At 37.9% G+C, this 17,209-nt stretch overlaps 1 protein-coding gene across 6 annotated transcripts in view; it reads left to right on the top strand.

Moving 5' to 3' along the window:
- SATB1 (SATB homeobox 1) overlaps positions 1–14,648 on the top strand; it is a 92,065-nt gene extending 77,417 nt beyond the window's left edge. For 4 of the 6 annotated variants that reach the window (XM_066555160.1, XM_066555174.1, XM_066555153.1 and 1 more), the window contains 3 exons: positions 9,636–9,839; positions 10,337–10,432; positions 12,933–14,648. In XM_066555160.1, the coding sequence (XP_066411257.1) occupies positions 9,636–9,839; positions 10,337–10,432; positions 12,933–13,415 (783 nt within the window). In that variant the 3' untranslated portion in view covers positions 13,416–14,648. The remainder of the gene's footprint in view (positions 1–9,635; positions 9,840–10,336; positions 10,433–12,932) is intronic. The other 2 variants (XM_066555183.1, XM_066555192.1) reach the window with 2 other exon arrangements.
- The last annotated feature ends 2,561 nt before the right edge of the window (positions 14,649–17,209 follow it).

Here is a 17,209-nt window from a genome sequence, read left to right as displayed (position 1 = left end):
GCCTGGTGCTTAGCATCTTTAGTACCTATAGCATGCAAAAGAAAGCTCTACTGATACAGGAAGTTTCCACTCTTTATGTAAGACCAGTTATTAAAAAAACCCAAAAAACTATGAAAAGCTTGAATTAGTTTCTTTATATTTTTTGCTTTAAGGGAGCCAGTTTGCTTCATCTCCAGTAAATCATTTGCTACTCTTATTTTATATAAAGAGAGAGCCTAAAAGGATTGATCTATTTCACCTGAGGAATAGGATGGGAGGGCTCAGGGCAGGAAGACACGTGCTGCTCCCTGCAGTCCGTGACTTAAGGGCAGAAGGTACTGCTGAAACTGCTGTCTGTAAACACAGCTGGGACTGGGACTCAGCTGGGCTGGCACTCTTTTTGGCCAGTTAGGAAAATTGTAACACTGAGAGCTGCTCTCTCTAGGAACTTTTCCCTTGTGGCTGTTCTTGACCTCATCCTGATGGCAAACTACCTGGAAGCGCTCTTGTGTTAGTTCCCACCCAGGAGAGAGAAACCTGATCTCTCCAGCTTCCCTTTTTATCCAGCTTTCCTATTATTTTAAGTTTCTGCCGCAAGCAATTGTACTCCAAGTAAGGGTATTTTAGCTTTCTGAGGATTTCACTGCCTTTCTTTTTCCATGGGCAAGATACGTGCTTCTGGCTGCTCCTGTCTCATTTGCTGGGAGGCATTGAACTCTCACAGGTGTGGATTTTAAAGATTTTTTTTTTTTAACTGCTTTGAGATAATGAACGTTATTAATTTTCTGACTGTTGCTGTGGTTAACAAAATCTGGAGGAAAGTCAGAGAAAAGTTTCTTTTCAATTTTCTTAAGACTCCCCTCACCCTTGGCTTTATTGGGGCATTAAGTGTTCTTCACTGTGAAACTGAGAGCCACAGAATCCAGCTTAACTGCAAGAGATGAGACATTTTCTCAGGATATTTAAATGTCTAATTCAAGTCTATATGAAAGCTTTTAGTTAGGCTGTGAAAATTTGAAGGGATGTCTGAGAATGGATTTGAGCTGTGTCTGTTTTGGAATGATGTCACTTGTTGGAATATCTTGTCAGCTGAACTGCATTTACAATGAAGTCCAAATATCTGTGAGCCTGTGATTCCTCAATGTGTGGTAGATCTTCCCCTGATCCAAAATGAATTCTGGAAAGAAAAAAAACATGTGACAAGAAGCCATGAAATTAAATTGCTCCATCTGGGAAATTATAATATTTTTTTAAAAATATATATAACAAGATGATGGGTTAACATATAAGTAATTACAAAAGTGGCACTTTGGCCCAATGGCTCTTACTGGAGGTCTTTTCCCCCAAAGCAAATGCTAAATCTCTTAAAGCAATGTAATAATAAACATTTGCTGTTCATTGTAAATTGATAGTAGTAAAAAAGATTTTTAAAATTGCCAGGCTCTTTCTATTAAAGACTCTTCTCTAACTAAACTGCAGATATAGCTGCCATACAAAATTGATTGCATGTTTAAGAAAAAATAAATGTGGGCTGTTAAGGGTCGTGGTTGAATTTAGGGTTGTATTTACTTTCAAGGGACACATTGATATTGCAGTGAAATCAGTACTTCTTTCTGCTTAAATAAAAGATAAAGGGCTGATATATATTATCAGTCACCCTCTGTGAAACCCATTGACCCATTTTATATGACTGTACTATAAAAAGCAATGTACCAGACTAAGACTGGCTTATTTAATAATTAGCAGGTGGTTTTTCTTTCTATGTTATTTTTATTATTGTTAAGTCCATTTTTGTCAGATGTTCTCTCACAGTTACAATACCAATTGACTCAGGTATGTGTGAAAGAGGAAGGATCTGGAGGACAGGAAGGCAGAGTAAAGCTGCGCCCATTATTTTTTGCATCTATTACTTTTTTGCATATGAATGTAGTTGCATTTTATATAAGATTTTCAAAGTTATATACATTGTGGTTTTGATGAGGGCTCGTACCTATCTAGCATTGCTAGGTAATTGAAGGCAATGCTGTAAAAAAGATACTTTTGAACAAGGGAAAGAAAAGGTGAAGGAAGCTGAGAGCAAAGAAACCAAGCTTGGGAGAAGCCCTTCATTTAGATTATTGAATTTCCTCTGTACTCAACTAAAAAGTAATGATACTTATGTTTTCAGTCAGGTTTAGAGTTACAGGTCAGGTTTTTTCTGTCCATGAGCTGGTGGTGTCTGCAGCGCTCATACACAGGGGACATACGGACCAGTTTTGATACAGCCTCAGACCTTAATCTAGGTAGTTTTTTGCAAGCACTGGCTTTTGGCCACTCACCATGGCTCTGTGTAGAAACAGAGGTGTGGTAAGACAGACAAGGCTGTGGGAGCAGCGCAACAGCTCTCCGTGTCGTTTTGCTTCTGTACTTGTTGGATGCTTGTCATTGATTTCTAGAGGTTGCTTTAGCAAGTTTTCCTTTCCTATTTATTTGTTTGGATGTTTATAAGAATAGAAATATGTATTTAACTTTGAAATGCTGCAGCTAGGGAGAGGAAAAGGCAGAGGGATGAAGAGACACTAGGAAACCGTTTCCCCTAAAACTTCACTGAAAATTTGCATACCACTTCTAGGTATTTGGTCATTTGTTTTTAACCACACAGACAAAAGGTGGAGGTACCATGCAGACAGATGGTGTAGCTGAATAATAGGCTGGATAAGAAAGTTAAGGAATGGCATAATCTGTCTCAGTACTTTTCAAAGGAAGTTTTTTTCTGCCAGTGAAGTTTACCTTTCTTCTGAAAAGCTGTAAGAGGTTGTGGGGTTTTCAGTTTCAAATCTCATCTATGATGATGGCAGATACAGATTTACTTAAAATCCACATCTGGCTTCCCTTTTCAACATTCTAGTAATGAAAGCCAGTAAAATAGATGAACCAGGAATATCTGGAGATAAAGGACAGATTCAGGTTTCAAACTTTCTCTGATTTAGGACAATGCTCAAAGGCAAAGCCTGGAACTTAAGGCTGATTAGTGTAAATAAAATACTAATGCAACCATTGTTCTGGGTACATTTATTATCACTTTAGGCCACATATCAAGAAGAGAATTCATATTCTGGTATCTCTACTCATCTTCTGGAGCCAGCTGAAAATGAACTTTTGCTTCCTAAGTTCAAGATGCACAATTTTCTTAGAAAAATAGGAAAATCCCAAAGTATTGAATATTCACTGCCATTTTTAAAATTAGTCAAAACTATATGCCTCACAGAAGGAAATCAGTGCTTAATATTTCCTGAAAAATTAGTTAAAATAAACTCTAAGAAATGTTTTGTTCAGTATCAAAAATTGCTAAGTCCGGTAAGTTATTAGTTTTCCCAGTTCTTTATAAAAATACCCAGTGGCTTTTCTTTTAATAGACTACAGTTCTTCTGTGAAGCACTTAAGTCTATTCAGCTTTGCATAGGAGCTAGCCAGGACACTTTATGTATTTTAGGAAAGATAAACCTGCAGTCAGAACAAATTTTCCTGCAGCAGGAAATTCCGGAATAACATCTAAGGGTAAAAAGGACTGCTCTTGTCATGTAGGCTTGTTCCCACGTCTGAACCCACAGGTATTTCACACAGAAAGAAGTCAGATTTAAGGGATCTTAGCATGAAAATGAATTCTGAATTAAATGCTCTGTTCTTACCCTGCAGTGGGGTGTTCCCTGTTTTCCCTGTTCTGCTTTTTCAGATAATGTAAATGTAGCACAAACAGCATTTCACAGAGAAAATAAGCAGTGTCCACTGTTATTTATTGGTCATATTTGTTTGTGCTGAAGTGACATTTGCTTATTTTTGCTTCTCAATGCCGTATGCCTGAGTTCACTGATTCAGAACTCCCTGAATTTTTGATCCTGTTCAACACTGAGAAATCTCAGTTGAAGGGTTTAATGCATTTTCCAATCAATGTGTAGGGGAAATTTGGCCTTATCAATTTAAATGCTGGAGATCCTTTCATTGCATTATGGAAGAATCTTCTCTAAGCAGAGATTATTCTTAAGAACTTCATAACATTTAAAGGTTAATATGTTAGGTAAAGAACAATATCTTAAGACAAACATTTTTATTACAGGACATGAAGGGATAGTTCTGATTAAATTACACGATTATTTGAATGGGAAAGAAGACAAAGTGCATCATTTCTTGCCCTCAACTTTAATGCCTTTAATCAAATAATGACCTTCTGGAAATAGTTAATTTTAAGCATTTGGAAAGATCAATACCACTTTGCCACCAAAAAATGGCCCAGATGATGAAATTTGATGTATTTAAAGTACCATTTCACCCTTTTAACCTAGTAAATAATTTAAAATGCTTTCAGTACTCCTTTGCTACGATTATGTATCTCACTCAAAGTATCATGACTTTTCCAAAAGCAACCTTTCTGTGCAATGTGCAGCTTACAAGTTTAATAATGAGACTAATACTATATGCATATATGGTAGTAGTTGTGTTGACCCTTTTTCTTCCCTTGTACATGTGGAGTCTGTTGAGTAAAGAAATAGAAGTATCTAAGATGAGTGCAGCCGTTTGGAACAATAATGAGATTGTAAAGCAAGTTGGATGGCTTTTGAAGGGGAAAAAGTCAATATTTAAAGTTTAGTCCCTGAGTTCTTTTCCTTTGTTTTGTCTATAAGCTTTCCTGTTAAAGGTGAAGGATTTGGATTGCTCAGACAATTAAGAGCCCATTTTACCAAGTGTAATTTCATATCTGCGTTCTATAAACTGGAGTGCCTTCAGCATTGTAAATAATAAAAATTGCCCTCTATTAGCATGTTTGTGGGCAGATTAAAAACAGTCTTCATTAGCATAAGTAACACTTACAGATTCTTTTAAAAGTAGAAAATTATTTGTTGAATGATAAATTGCTAGCTTTCTAGTTAGTTGCTGAAAATGTGCTCATTCAAAATGCCTACTTTAGTTTAGTCTACAATACTCAATTTTTTTTAGTTAGAAGTACTGTTAAATGGATTATGTACTTACTCTTTGTTCACAGTAGATGCTGAAATGCAATTCACACTTTTTGCTAAAATGTTGGTATCAAATACCTCCCTATTTAGATTGATTTCTTTTAGCACCATATATTTTTATTATACTATACGCCCCAGAGAATGATACAAAATAATCTTAAATATACTATAACCAAAAAAACCTGAGCATGTCTTAGCATTGATCCTCTAAAATGTTTTCCCTTTCTAGATTTAAGCTAAACCCTTTCTAAGAAATGCTGAAGTCATTGTTATTCTGTAAGAAATATTCATCATTTGGCAAATTATTATCAATGTAACAAATTAACCAAACAAGTTCAATTGCTTCACCTTGTAGTCTTCGCTTTTCAGACTAGGTGTGTTTGTTGCTGATCTGGAAAGCTTTGGCCAGAGAACATTTTTCATTATCGTAATGCTATCCCTATTTGATGTAATTAGGCTAGATATTTATACTTTAGGTATAGATTTCTTTTTCCTTTCAATAATAAAGAATGGAAGAATATTTTGTTAGAAACTCTGTGTGAAACGGCAGATTTTATTTAAGGACAGCAGAGGTCTAAGTGAAAAGAATAGAATTTGGATATATGGATAAAATGCATTGATGCTTTCTTTAAAATAAGCATGCTCATGGGTATTACAGAGCCTAAGTTTTGGCAGTTATCCTCTTTGCGCTTTTCCTGCAATAGTTTGGCAGTTCGGCTTTCACAGGTTTTTTTTCCTCTAATGTCTTGTGTTTCTTTACTAAATCCCTATCAGAAAACCAGACAGAAGACTCTTATTTATTTTAAATATCTTAGGTTTAGCATCTTTTTTTTTTCACCATTTTCTTGCTTACTGTAGCAAGACCTTTGCAGATGGTACTTGGTTACTTGAAAGTGCATAACAGTATTTTCTTTGTAGCAGATGGATTTAAGACTTTTAGTTCCCAATAAATGTAGGTTTACAATACATAACTTTACAGGATTTGTGTTGTATATAACAGGTTTGAACATATTATCTCAGAATTCATCTGCATGGCATTTTCAGCTTATCCAGGGCCCATGCCAGTATTTTAAGTAATAGGGAGAGCATAGTGATTGATAGCAGCTAAAGGCGTGATTTTGAATAGAAACAAAGGTTTTAGAACAGAAGGTGTCAAATTAAACTTTGTCAGTTTGAAAAGTAGTAACATCCTGAAAGTTCTCCAAACATATTTACATGTGGCTAATGTTTATATTTTGCTTTGTACTCTCTTTATATTCAGTGTAATGTTGCCTGGCAAATTTACTCTGTTTTAAAATTAAGGTTGTTCCCAATGTCATTGCAGAGTTTTTGGGGGGTTTGCCTTTCTGCATAAATGCATCAACTTCATTATTTTAATGCTGTTTTCTTAACAATGTACTCTATATGCTGTATAAACCAGTTGTGATCTAATCTGATTTATAAATATTTCCTTATTATTTTATGGTCATTTCCACTTCCTGTAAAACTATAAAGACAAAAAAAAAAGGAAACTAGGCAGAAATTGCTCCAGACTTAAAAAAGTAGGAAAGGAGAAAAAGCAGCCCTGTTACATTCACTTGTAAATTCAGCTGCATTATCTGCAGCACTTCATACCTTTTTTAGATCAAATGGAAACAAAACTTATAAATTTTACAGAACTTAAATTAACCATTAGAAAAGTCTGGATTATTTTTTTTCCAAAATTTTGTAAAAAAAATTCATACTTTCTCATGTAGGTGACTTTTATGAATGAGCTTTATTTCATGTACAGAATTCTGAAGCAGAAACTAAATTAAATACTTATATTTTTAATTGTTTGTCTTGAACCAAAAGGAAGCATATTGGGATAAAGTTCATACTCTCTTAACACTCAGCCCCTATAGCCTCTCTTGCTGTCCATCCACTATCTTATCTGAGAATATTGGTGGGATCAGCTTTCATAAATATGTACAGAAATAAACTATGAAGACCAAAAATTTTTTTCTATCCTTGTAATTGTAAAAGAATTCAGTTGTTTGTTTCCATGTTTTCCATTAAATGTTTCATTAGAGTGTGTCTACTTCTTTAAAAATGTGCCAAGTGGAATAGAGACATTTTGGTAGAACAGTAATCTTTTCTGTGTACCCTGTCAGAAGTATCTGTCTTCATTATCTCAAAATCCCTGAAAGGCTAGGAGAGACATGTTTCAGGTTACAAGTCATCAAATAATTTTAGATAAGGCATTAGAAGTATTATTTCAGTGCAAAAATTGAGAGAAAACCGTTGGAAATACAATTTTAGCTCTCAGTTGTTAATAAAAATAAGGTCTGACCTAGTAAATACAGAAACAGAAAAGACAGTAAGGACAGAAGGTTTTTATTAGTTATCAAAAACTGTTGTGAAATATGTTTCATCAACAGAAAATGTTATTGCCTAGGAATTATTTTTTCTACTGGATTTTTTTAATTATAAAGGGTTTCTACTGCAATTTTAAGAAAAAACATACCCTGTGATTCCCGTGGTCAGCAGACAAAACATCTGCAGCTTCTAAATGCATGGTGCACTTCTTTTCCAGCCTGTGTGTATGCCTTGGAGAGGTGGCATGGGTGGAGATGGGTTGTCTTGTCTTTTTTTTTTTTTTTACTTCCACCAAACTGTCGTGATAGACAGCTCTGCTCTTTGTTTCACCACTTTAGAAAGAAAGCCAACAGTTTCAGTGTAAAGCGGTGCAGATTCCAGACAACCAAAGGACAATGTTTACTCTTTGGCATGGGATGGTTTGTGGCTTTGGGGTTCTTTAATTTAGAAGTTTATAACTGCTCTTCAGTTAAAAGATCAAGATTGGTTTATCTTCATCATCATCTCTCCTCCGTCCCCAAGAAGCTGCCTCTGCTTTCTGAGTGCACCACTTTTAACTTACTGCAATAAAGGAATACTGCGGCTGAGCATAATCCAGCACTCAGTATCCCTGTGGATGCAAGGTGAGCAGAGAGCCACGAGCAACATGCTGTTTTTGTTAGGGGCTGGGAGAGCTCGCCCTGCTAATACATTCCAGTGAGATTCCAGAGACCCTTGCTACTGTTTTGAAAACATGCCATACAATTCTAGCCGGGACAGGCTGAGTGTCTGTGCTCTGTGTGAAGGCATTTGGCCACATGTCCAAGTCGTCTTGCTAAACCCTGGGGCAATACCCAGCATCCCCACTTAGTCAAGGAATGGGGTGTGCTCCATCCCTAGGGTGTAGGGGAGCCCTTTGCTGCCCCTGCTCTCCCCTGTCTCTGCTCCCTCCCTCGCACACCTCATGAGCACCTGGCAGATTTTGGCCCCATTTAAATTTTTGCTTTTTCAGCTCTGCTACCACCATCTCTATAACATTTGTCATTTTGATGGTTTCTTGGGGGCATTTTCTTCTGTGTCATTTGTTCAGTTTTTCACTTATATCCAAGCAAATATACTTCCAATTTTTATACACACCTCACTAAATATTTTCATATACAATATGAATGCATTAACATTATTTGTTTACTTTGAGTCTTCCTGTTGTAGGAATATTTTTACACTGCATTTATTAACTATTAGCTAAAGATATGAGTATCTTCAAGAAAATACATATCTATATCATATCTATGAGTCTATTGTATGTGTTAGTAAACCATTCTGGATAAACCATTAATCCACTACTGGTACATATAAAAAGGACCTAAAAGCTTCTGTACATTTATATTATTTGTTGATTCAATAAAATGTCACATTATCTTTCCTACAGCATTAAGAAATAAAACTGCATGGACCTATTTTTGAAAACAGACCCTTGAAGCTAAAATAAAGGAAATATGCATGTTTTATACATGTAATATTTTGTTCCTAAATTTTAATATACTAGAAAATTTCTGCTGATGTACACTGTCCTAGCTAGAGGGTTTGCATTCCTCTTTTAGAACTACCAGTGCACAATTGAGAAAAAATCCTCAATTAAATTTTAAGATGTAAAGAAACATTAAATTTTCGTGATAAACTCCTGTGTCTCTTTCAGAAGCAAACTAGCAACTGCTTCAGTTCTTGCAGGGGATTCTGTAGCTGACTTCATATTATGTACCCCAAAGACTCATAGGCACCTTTCTGTCCTTGATGTGGAAATGTATAAAGGGTGTATCAGAAGCTAGAGCACATCTTCCTTCCCCCCAACCCCTAATAATCCTGTACGTAAAACTGAGAGACTGATTTTTTTCTGGGTCTATGAGGACAATCTGGAAACAGTTCTGTATCACTTGAAATAAGTTCACCTGCAGAGAAACCTCTTCTTGTAGCAAAAATTAAGAAGTTATCGCTTGACTGCATCTAGTCATAGGATTCCTGTCTTTTGAAGAGATGATAGGGAGTTCGTCTACTGCTGTGGTTTACGTTAGGCAGCCCTACAGTCAAGCAAACAAATAGCGGCACTGTGGTATGAGACCAAGGGGAAGATGCTTTCCAAAATGCCTATGGTTGGCAAGGGTCTGTGAAATGGCTGGGCAGCCTCTCAGTGCATTGGTGTTTGCTTTAAGCCCAGCCTGTGCAGTGAAAGACCTTTTGATCAGGTGAGAGGATGAGAGAATGCAGCACCTCTAAAGTACACGTTTCACCCTCATTTTGCCCCTTGCAGTGTGATGAAAAAATACCTAATGTTTTGCTGGTTTTGTCTTCAAGGGGTGGCTCTGTGAGCTGTTACGTTGGAAAGAAGATCCATCACCAGAAAACAGGACCCTCTGGGAGAATCTCTCCATGATCCGAAGGTTCCTCAGTCTTCCTCAGCCTGAACGCGATGCCATTTATGAACAAGAAAGCAATGCAGTTCATCACCATGGTGACAGGCCTTCCCACATTATCCATGTGCCAGCAGAACAGATTCAGGTTAGTTTACCTTGGCCAATCCCGCAGAGCGCTAAGTAAATAAAGCTTTAAACGGAGCAAAGGAAATTCGTGTTTCTTCCCTCCTGGTCAGGCTGAACGCAGGTCTCCCGGTGTAAGATAAGAGCGCTCTGCCATCCACCACTGCAGTTCAAAGGAGACCGTGCGACCACCCACAGTTCTTGTTCCAGTTCACTGGTGTTTGCTAACGTGTGTGGTGGTAGTGCAGAGGCAGCTGTGTGCGGGCAGGGCGAGCTCAGCCCCGTGCTGGCTGTGCCTGCCTGGACAGGCACCAGGGCCGAAAGGCAGGGGTGTGCGGCACTGGTCAAGGCTCTTCCTTCCCAGCAGACCAGGAGGATCTTGTTGTGCTGCTGTTCGAAAACCAAGCAAGCACCTCAGCAGTGGCAGCTCATCCTGGGTAGGAGTGAAGGGGATTTCTCATCCCACTTTAATCCCAGTTGAGACTGGGGTGAGTCAATATTTGTTTGTTTTTCCTTCAGAGCCCCTCTCCCACCACCCTTGGGAAAGGAGAGCATAGAGGCGCTTTCCTACCAGGCCTGCTGACCGCTGGACCTTGGCTGGGTGCTGCTCCGCAGGTGAGCTGGCACAAGGGCACCGTGTCAGGGAGAGAGAGGAGGGGATGCAAGACCTGCACCATGAGGCTTGGAAGGGCTGCCCTCTGCTTCAGGGCAGCCCCAGCGGGCCTCCTGCCGGAGCTGCACACACCCTTTTTTGCTGGCACAGGTGCTGCCAGCCGGGATCGGAGCTGGCTGTTGTGCTAAGCTGTGTAGCCCAGGTTGTCAGTGGGGATTGCTGTCTCTCTGAGCTGGGGACTCTTTAATCGCTTCTCACAAAAGGCCTGAAGTCAACCTTGTAACTGCTCCTTCTTAAAGGGCAGATATTACCCCACGCTTTTCCAGCCTCAGCTGAGACCCTGTGTATCACTTGTGTTACCTATACAGAAAAATATTTACAAAGCTAGGAAGGATAGAGTTATCTCGCAGCCAGAAACAACACGAGTGTATATTAAAGATAAAGCAAACTGAATAAGACAATCCCTTAGGATATCAAGTACTAAAATAATTGTGAAAGCCTGGAAACTTGCTGTTTGATTTAGCAAAAAGAGAGAGAAAGATCTATATTAAGTAATAAAACAGCACTTGTTTGAAAATGTACATTGTTTTTAATAAAATCACTTCTTAAGGGGATAAAAGGAGAAGCTTATGCACAGTATAAACATTCAACCACTATGCCACTTACTTAGATTTTCTTGCCTTGTTGATAAAAGTTGTGTGTTTGATCTCATAAATATTATTCACATAAGCAGTTGCATTGTAATCTCTTAATATGACTTGTAAGAGTAAGGATTGGGAGATTGGGCCTGAGTTTTGTCTCTGCTGTTCTACATGGTAATTGTTGTAGATGCATAAATATGTAGCTCAGACACAAGTTTTCAAACTGTATATACAAAGCCTCCAGTCTTATAAGAATTTAATGTACTGGGAGTAGTCTTGAATGTCTTCAGGACAGGAGCCTTGAATGGGACTGCTCACAGACCATAAAACATGCAAAGACCTGAACAGGGATGAGGAAGGAGCCCCAATTCCAGGGCATTTGTGTCAGATCTTAAAATATGAAGATCACTTAAAGCAGTGGCTTCTAAACCAGTTGTGGATGTCTGTGCGAGGTCTCCACAACCACAAGAGCCCCTATGAAGTGGACAGAATTATAATCCCTCCAGTATTTTTACCATTTGTACAGCATTTTGTGCTTCTTAGGGTCTCAAAGAACTGCTACTAGAAGCTTGGAAACCACTACCAAAAAGACAAAAATTGTTGAAGGGAGACTCTCAAAGGGAAATAAAATGCAGTGATAGCAACCGCTTGTTTTGCTGTGGTTGTTTTTTAATAATAACTGGTGGTTTGTACCATATGACAAGAAATTTGCTGATCCAAAATATCTTACTAACCAGTGCTTCCTGTGCTGTTCAGCAAAAGAATTGTCAACACAAACAGTAGCTGATAAATTTACTTTTGATTTTAAACATGATCTTATAGTGTACTGTACTCTGGTGGTAGATGAGAAAAACATTTCTATCCCTAGGGCTCAGTGCCTCACCTTTTAAGAATGTTTCTGAATCCATGCTTGCAAAACTTCATTTTAAGCTCTTGTTAATTATTTACATCATGATTTGCTTTATCTTATTCTTCTGATGTGCATATTGGCTCATTTTTATTGCCTGAGTTTTTGGAATGCAGCATGTTCCCTTCTAATAATAATAGTGCAACTTATTTAGAGCTTTGCATCTTAGTGCTTTATAAATATTAACTAAATAATCCCCAGCACAAACACAGAGGCAGGTAAATAGGTCTGTTCCCTGTTTATTTGTTGGGATACAGGCAGCGCAGGCCTGCTCAAAGACTGCAGGCAGGAGAGGTCAGATCCAGAAGGGGAAACACAGATTTCCTACCTCCAGATCCCTTTGTCCTTGCTGAGGCTGGGTTTGTCAGCGCCACGTTAGGCACTTCCAGCCAGCATATTCTGTTGTAATGTTTGCAAGTTTGACGAGACTTCAGTGCATGCTGAGGTCAGATCAGCAGTGAGGTATTTCTGTACTCAAAGAGATAAAATGCTCTCCTTCCCCCTGACTCCCCAGCCCGTTTGTCTAGTTATTGCTAGAGAGTTGCAGCCCTTGTTTTTGGGCAGCAGCTGCCGTTGCTGGCAGAGCTCCGGCACGTTTGCCCTCATCTGGCACTTTTCTCACTTTGCCCTTGCTACACTTCTGGCTAAGCTGGTCAAGTTAATCCTATACTATGTCATTTAGCATTTTGTCTTGTCTGCACTTGACTCGTGGAGCATGTTCATTAAAATTTGTCAGCTAAACTGCACCGATGTTGTATGATCAGTGCTTTTGGTCTGGCAAAGCTACGGTGTTCTTTTTGTTCTTTCTTTTTTTCCCTTCCTTTATTTTAAACTTACTAAGCCTTTGTTTGTAGCTCTGCAATTTCTTCCCCCTGCTCCCTCCTCAGGATTTTGTCAGGAACAAAATAGGAGCAAGAATACATGTACAAAAAAATGCTGTTCTTTGTCTTGCAGCAGCAGCAGCAGCAACAGCAACAACAGCAGCAGCAACAGCAACAACAGCCAGGTCCCAGACTACCCCCAAGGCAACCGACAGTAGCATCACCAGCTGAATCTGAGGATGAAAATCGTCAGAAATCCCGACCGCGAACAAAGATTTCTGTGGAGGCCCTAGGGATCCTACAGAGTTTCATACAAGATGTAGGCCTGTATCCAGATGAAGAAGCAATCCAGACTCTCTCCGCTCAGCTTGACCTGCCCAAGTACACCATTATCAAGTTCTTTCAGAACCAGCGATATTATCTCAAGCACCATGGGAAGCTGAAGGACAATTCTGGTTTGGAGGTAGATGTTGCAGAATACAAGGAAGAAGAGCTGCTCAAGGATTTAGAAGACAGCATCCAAGACAAAAATGCAAACACGCTTTTTTCAGTTAAACTAGAAGAAGAGTTATCAGTAGAAGGGAACACAGAGATTAATGCTGAATTGAAAGACTGATCTAAAAGTATTATTTTCTTTCAACAGTGCCGCTGGTATTTACTAATGAAATGAAAATTCCATCTTGCGTTGTGTCAAAAACCCTTATTATTCATTGTTTGGCCAATGAATCTTCCAAAACTTGCACAAAAGTTGAAAAAAAGGATAATGCAGACTGCACTAGATGTTTTACTCTATTTTACAAACTGCTTCACAGCAACAGATGAAGCGTTGAGGATTGTTTGATATTAATTTGTGTTCACTGGATACACTGTGAGTGTACCCAATAAGCATGATACCAGTGATTTTGATTCTGGAGCCTTCAGACAAGCATTACAACTTTTGTGATTTACTGTTTTTTTTGTTTCTGTTTTGTTCTTGTTTTTTAATTATTACTGTAGCACTCCACACTTGATCTTTGAAAAATCACATTTATTTAAAAAAATAAAATAAAAAGAGTTTGTTACTCTTGTTCTATTGTATGTTACAAAAGAACTATAGACTGTGGAATGCAGTTTAAAGATAACATATGCCAACAAATGCCTTGTATTATATGGCACTGCCGTAATTCAGATTTGTTTTCTTTTGGAAATAAAGGTCACTGTATTTTTTTTTCCATTCTCATTGTTACATGGTTTTAGAGAAAATGAAAAAGAAAATGTGAAACACGATTTAGTCCTCATTATTTATTTGTAGATCCTGCAGCATCATGTTGTAATTAATTTTTTTGGAAGTTTCCGTTAAATGTAATATTGCTTCTCTTGTTACCATACTGATTTTTTTTCTATTTATAAATGTATTTTGATGGGCAGTAAAACAAAGTGTCTTAAAAGTTTTAAATAGAGAAAATGTGCTTTACACAGTTGCCTATAAAAAGTGCTCTATGTTATCCAAGCAATTCATACTATAAGCTTCACTCTTATTGTTGTATGCAATTTTTACTATCATGCAAATAAGCTTAGGTAAATAAAACTAATAGATCACCTTAGAAACTTATGCAATTAATGTGAAAATAATTGATGTTTGCAATGTGTCTTCCTTTGGTTTACAATCAATTTTAAAGCTACAGCTGTATAAATTTTCTGTATAAAGGTGTATTTCTTTTTTATGAGTTTATTGCTATGAAAACACCAGTTATTTTGTTACAGCTGGCTGTTTTTATAAGTGTATCACAATTTTCTTTATGCAGAAATGTTCTGACTAGGAGTGGTTATTGACTGTAACTACACAATTAAAATTGTTTGTATGGTATGATATGGCAGGGTTTGTCTGCGTATGTGTATATCTGGGAGGAATAACTTGTTCTTAGTGCACATCATACCTTCTTGCCACCACTTTGTTCTCCTTTAAAATCAGAGGCAGATTTTTTTAATGACCTTCTTAAAATTTGAATTTAGATAACATACTTCAAAAAGAAACACAGTTTGGTTATGAAAATCATAACCTGTCTTTTCTTGGTTTAAAAACTTGCCTGCCCAACAGAGATAGCAGGATATTATTGAGTCAGAAGGCTATCAGGCATAAACATATTTACAGTTCCTGGCAGTAATGCACTTATAATGGATACAGCTGGTTTTATTTTACACTAGAATTATGCTAACACTGTTCCTTGCACTAATGTATAAACATTAAAAAAAACATTAATAGTCATAAAATAAATAGGAAAGATGGGCTTTGCCCATAGCAGTCTCCTTCTAAGCAAGATTATTTTTAATGATCACTAATAAGGTTCTTGATAAAGCCATAACAATTGGTGACCTCTGAATTTGTGCATGGCTCATGTCTAGGCTAAAGACCAGTCTGCAGCTGCAAGTTATGGAGTACACACTGTTGTTCTCACATGCAGTGTGACTCGGGATGGGGATTCAGCTCAGTTCTTCCTGAAATGACTAAAAGTTTACAAAACTCAACATGAATTTCAAAGGCACAAATGACTCTTAGCAAAATTCTTGGTTTAGTTCTATTAATTTCATAAGGAAATTTAAAACTGCTGCAGGCTGTCCTTGGTCTCAATGTCCTTTGTGGGTCCATTGAGCAGCTCTCAGCTGTGGCACCTCTTGGCTTCTTCCAGGACTGTGTTGGGGCTACACCATGCTTTTGCTTGGGATCCAGTCCAGTTGAAAGAAAAAGCCTTAGTACCACTCTGGAAGGGAAATAAGCCTTAGGAGGGACACATCTATATAATTTGGCATTGCATTCCAATAAAAAGGCAGTAAAACTATGCTCTCGCTTAAGGGACTTGTAGTAGCTATAAAACTATCGATAGCCCAAAGCTATGCTGGTCACTAAAATGCAAAAATGAGCCTAGTCTAGGGAAGTGACTGTGATCATGATTGGATTTCTTCCCTTATTTCCATGGCATTGTTGCTGTGTACAGCCATGCAGATGGAACTAGGACTGACCCCTATACACAGCTGAGGGGCAGGGTACCTGGCCCAGGCAATACAAGCTGATTTGGTGGGCAGGACAATACTGCTGGCACCCTTGGGTACACTCTGTACCTAACAGTGTGTGCAGATACAAGGCAGAAGGGGGAGTGAAAGAAAGACTTGAATGTACCTCTCTCCACGCTAAACACTAGTACACACAGCACTCCAAATACCTGAAAGAGGGGAACCCTACAAAAACATAGCAAGAAATGTTTAGTCTGCTATTTTGCAAGCAATTTCCTTTTCTTTTATCATTTTAAGTTTTATGGGTGCTGAAGTAGAGGCCATGTGTGCTTGCAGATGGTTATTATAGCTGTTTCTTTTCCATTATCTTCGTTGTTCTTTCTCCTCCTGTAGCTGAGGTTATCTTCCAAATGGTTCAGCCTTTTTCAGTCACACATTACCTGCACAGGAGTTCAAACTGTTGCCTTTTTGTGTCCCTGTGGGTGGGCTGCAAGTACAGTCTTTTAATTTGGCCTATGTGACCAAAAGGATTTTTGTTAAATCTTTGGCAGTGTTTTCAAAGTTGATATGGTATTAAGGATTCCAGCTTTCTGTGAATGCAAGAGATTTATACTGTTAGGCATTCAGCTACAGCAAGCATATGCCACCTTGACTCATGGACCAGTTAGACTACCTAGAAAATTACCTTATGTCCTTTCTGTTCCTTAAGTTCCTTTTTCTTACCATCTGGTGGAAACGTACCAAAAAAACACCCCAAAACCAAACAAAAAAACCCCCAAATGAACAAACACACTTTTTCACTTCAGCAAAGATTAAAAAATCTGACTGGAATACTGTAACGAAGCACAAAAATTGAGACATAAAACCAATATTAGTTGGGAAGTTGTTAGTAAAACTCACTGAGTAGGACTTCTCTAAATGTATGAAATTAGTATTATATACTCATATATACATAAATATATATATATTTAATATGTAGTATTATATACTGCATGTATACTTAGAGAAGAATGGAGAAGGAATATTACTAGAAATAGACTGAAAGCTGCAAAGAAAGCCAAATGCCTAAAAAAGAGAGAACTGATTGCTGGGAGGGGATGGCAGGACTTAGTTTTTACTATAAAACTGAAGTATTTACCATGTTTTATGTAATGGTGTTTACCATAAAAAGTGGAGTATTTTTACTCCCTGATGATTCCTATTATTCTATATTTAACTGACAAGATTTATGTGTATATGCTAGAATCTCCAGTGTGTGTTTTTCCACTCCGAAAGAAACCCAAATAGGCCCCAGATTCCAAGAGGTCCGTGGCCTGGGGAGAGTCTCAAGCCCCAGTCACATCTGCAAGTTGCTTGTAATTATAATGACCCACTACCCTACAATGCAGGGGTTTAGATTTGGGTTTTGTATAACGACGTAAA

Source organism: Molothrus aeneus, chromosome 1 (genome assembly GCF_037042795.1).
Source record: "Molothrus aeneus isolate 106 chromosome 1, BPBGC_Maene_1.0, whole genome shotgun sequence".
In the NCBI taxonomy this organism is placed as follows: Eukaryota; Metazoa; Chordata; class Aves; order Passeriformes; family Icteridae; genus Molothrus; species Molothrus aeneus.
This window is presented reverse-complemented; position numbering and strand designations above follow the sequence as displayed.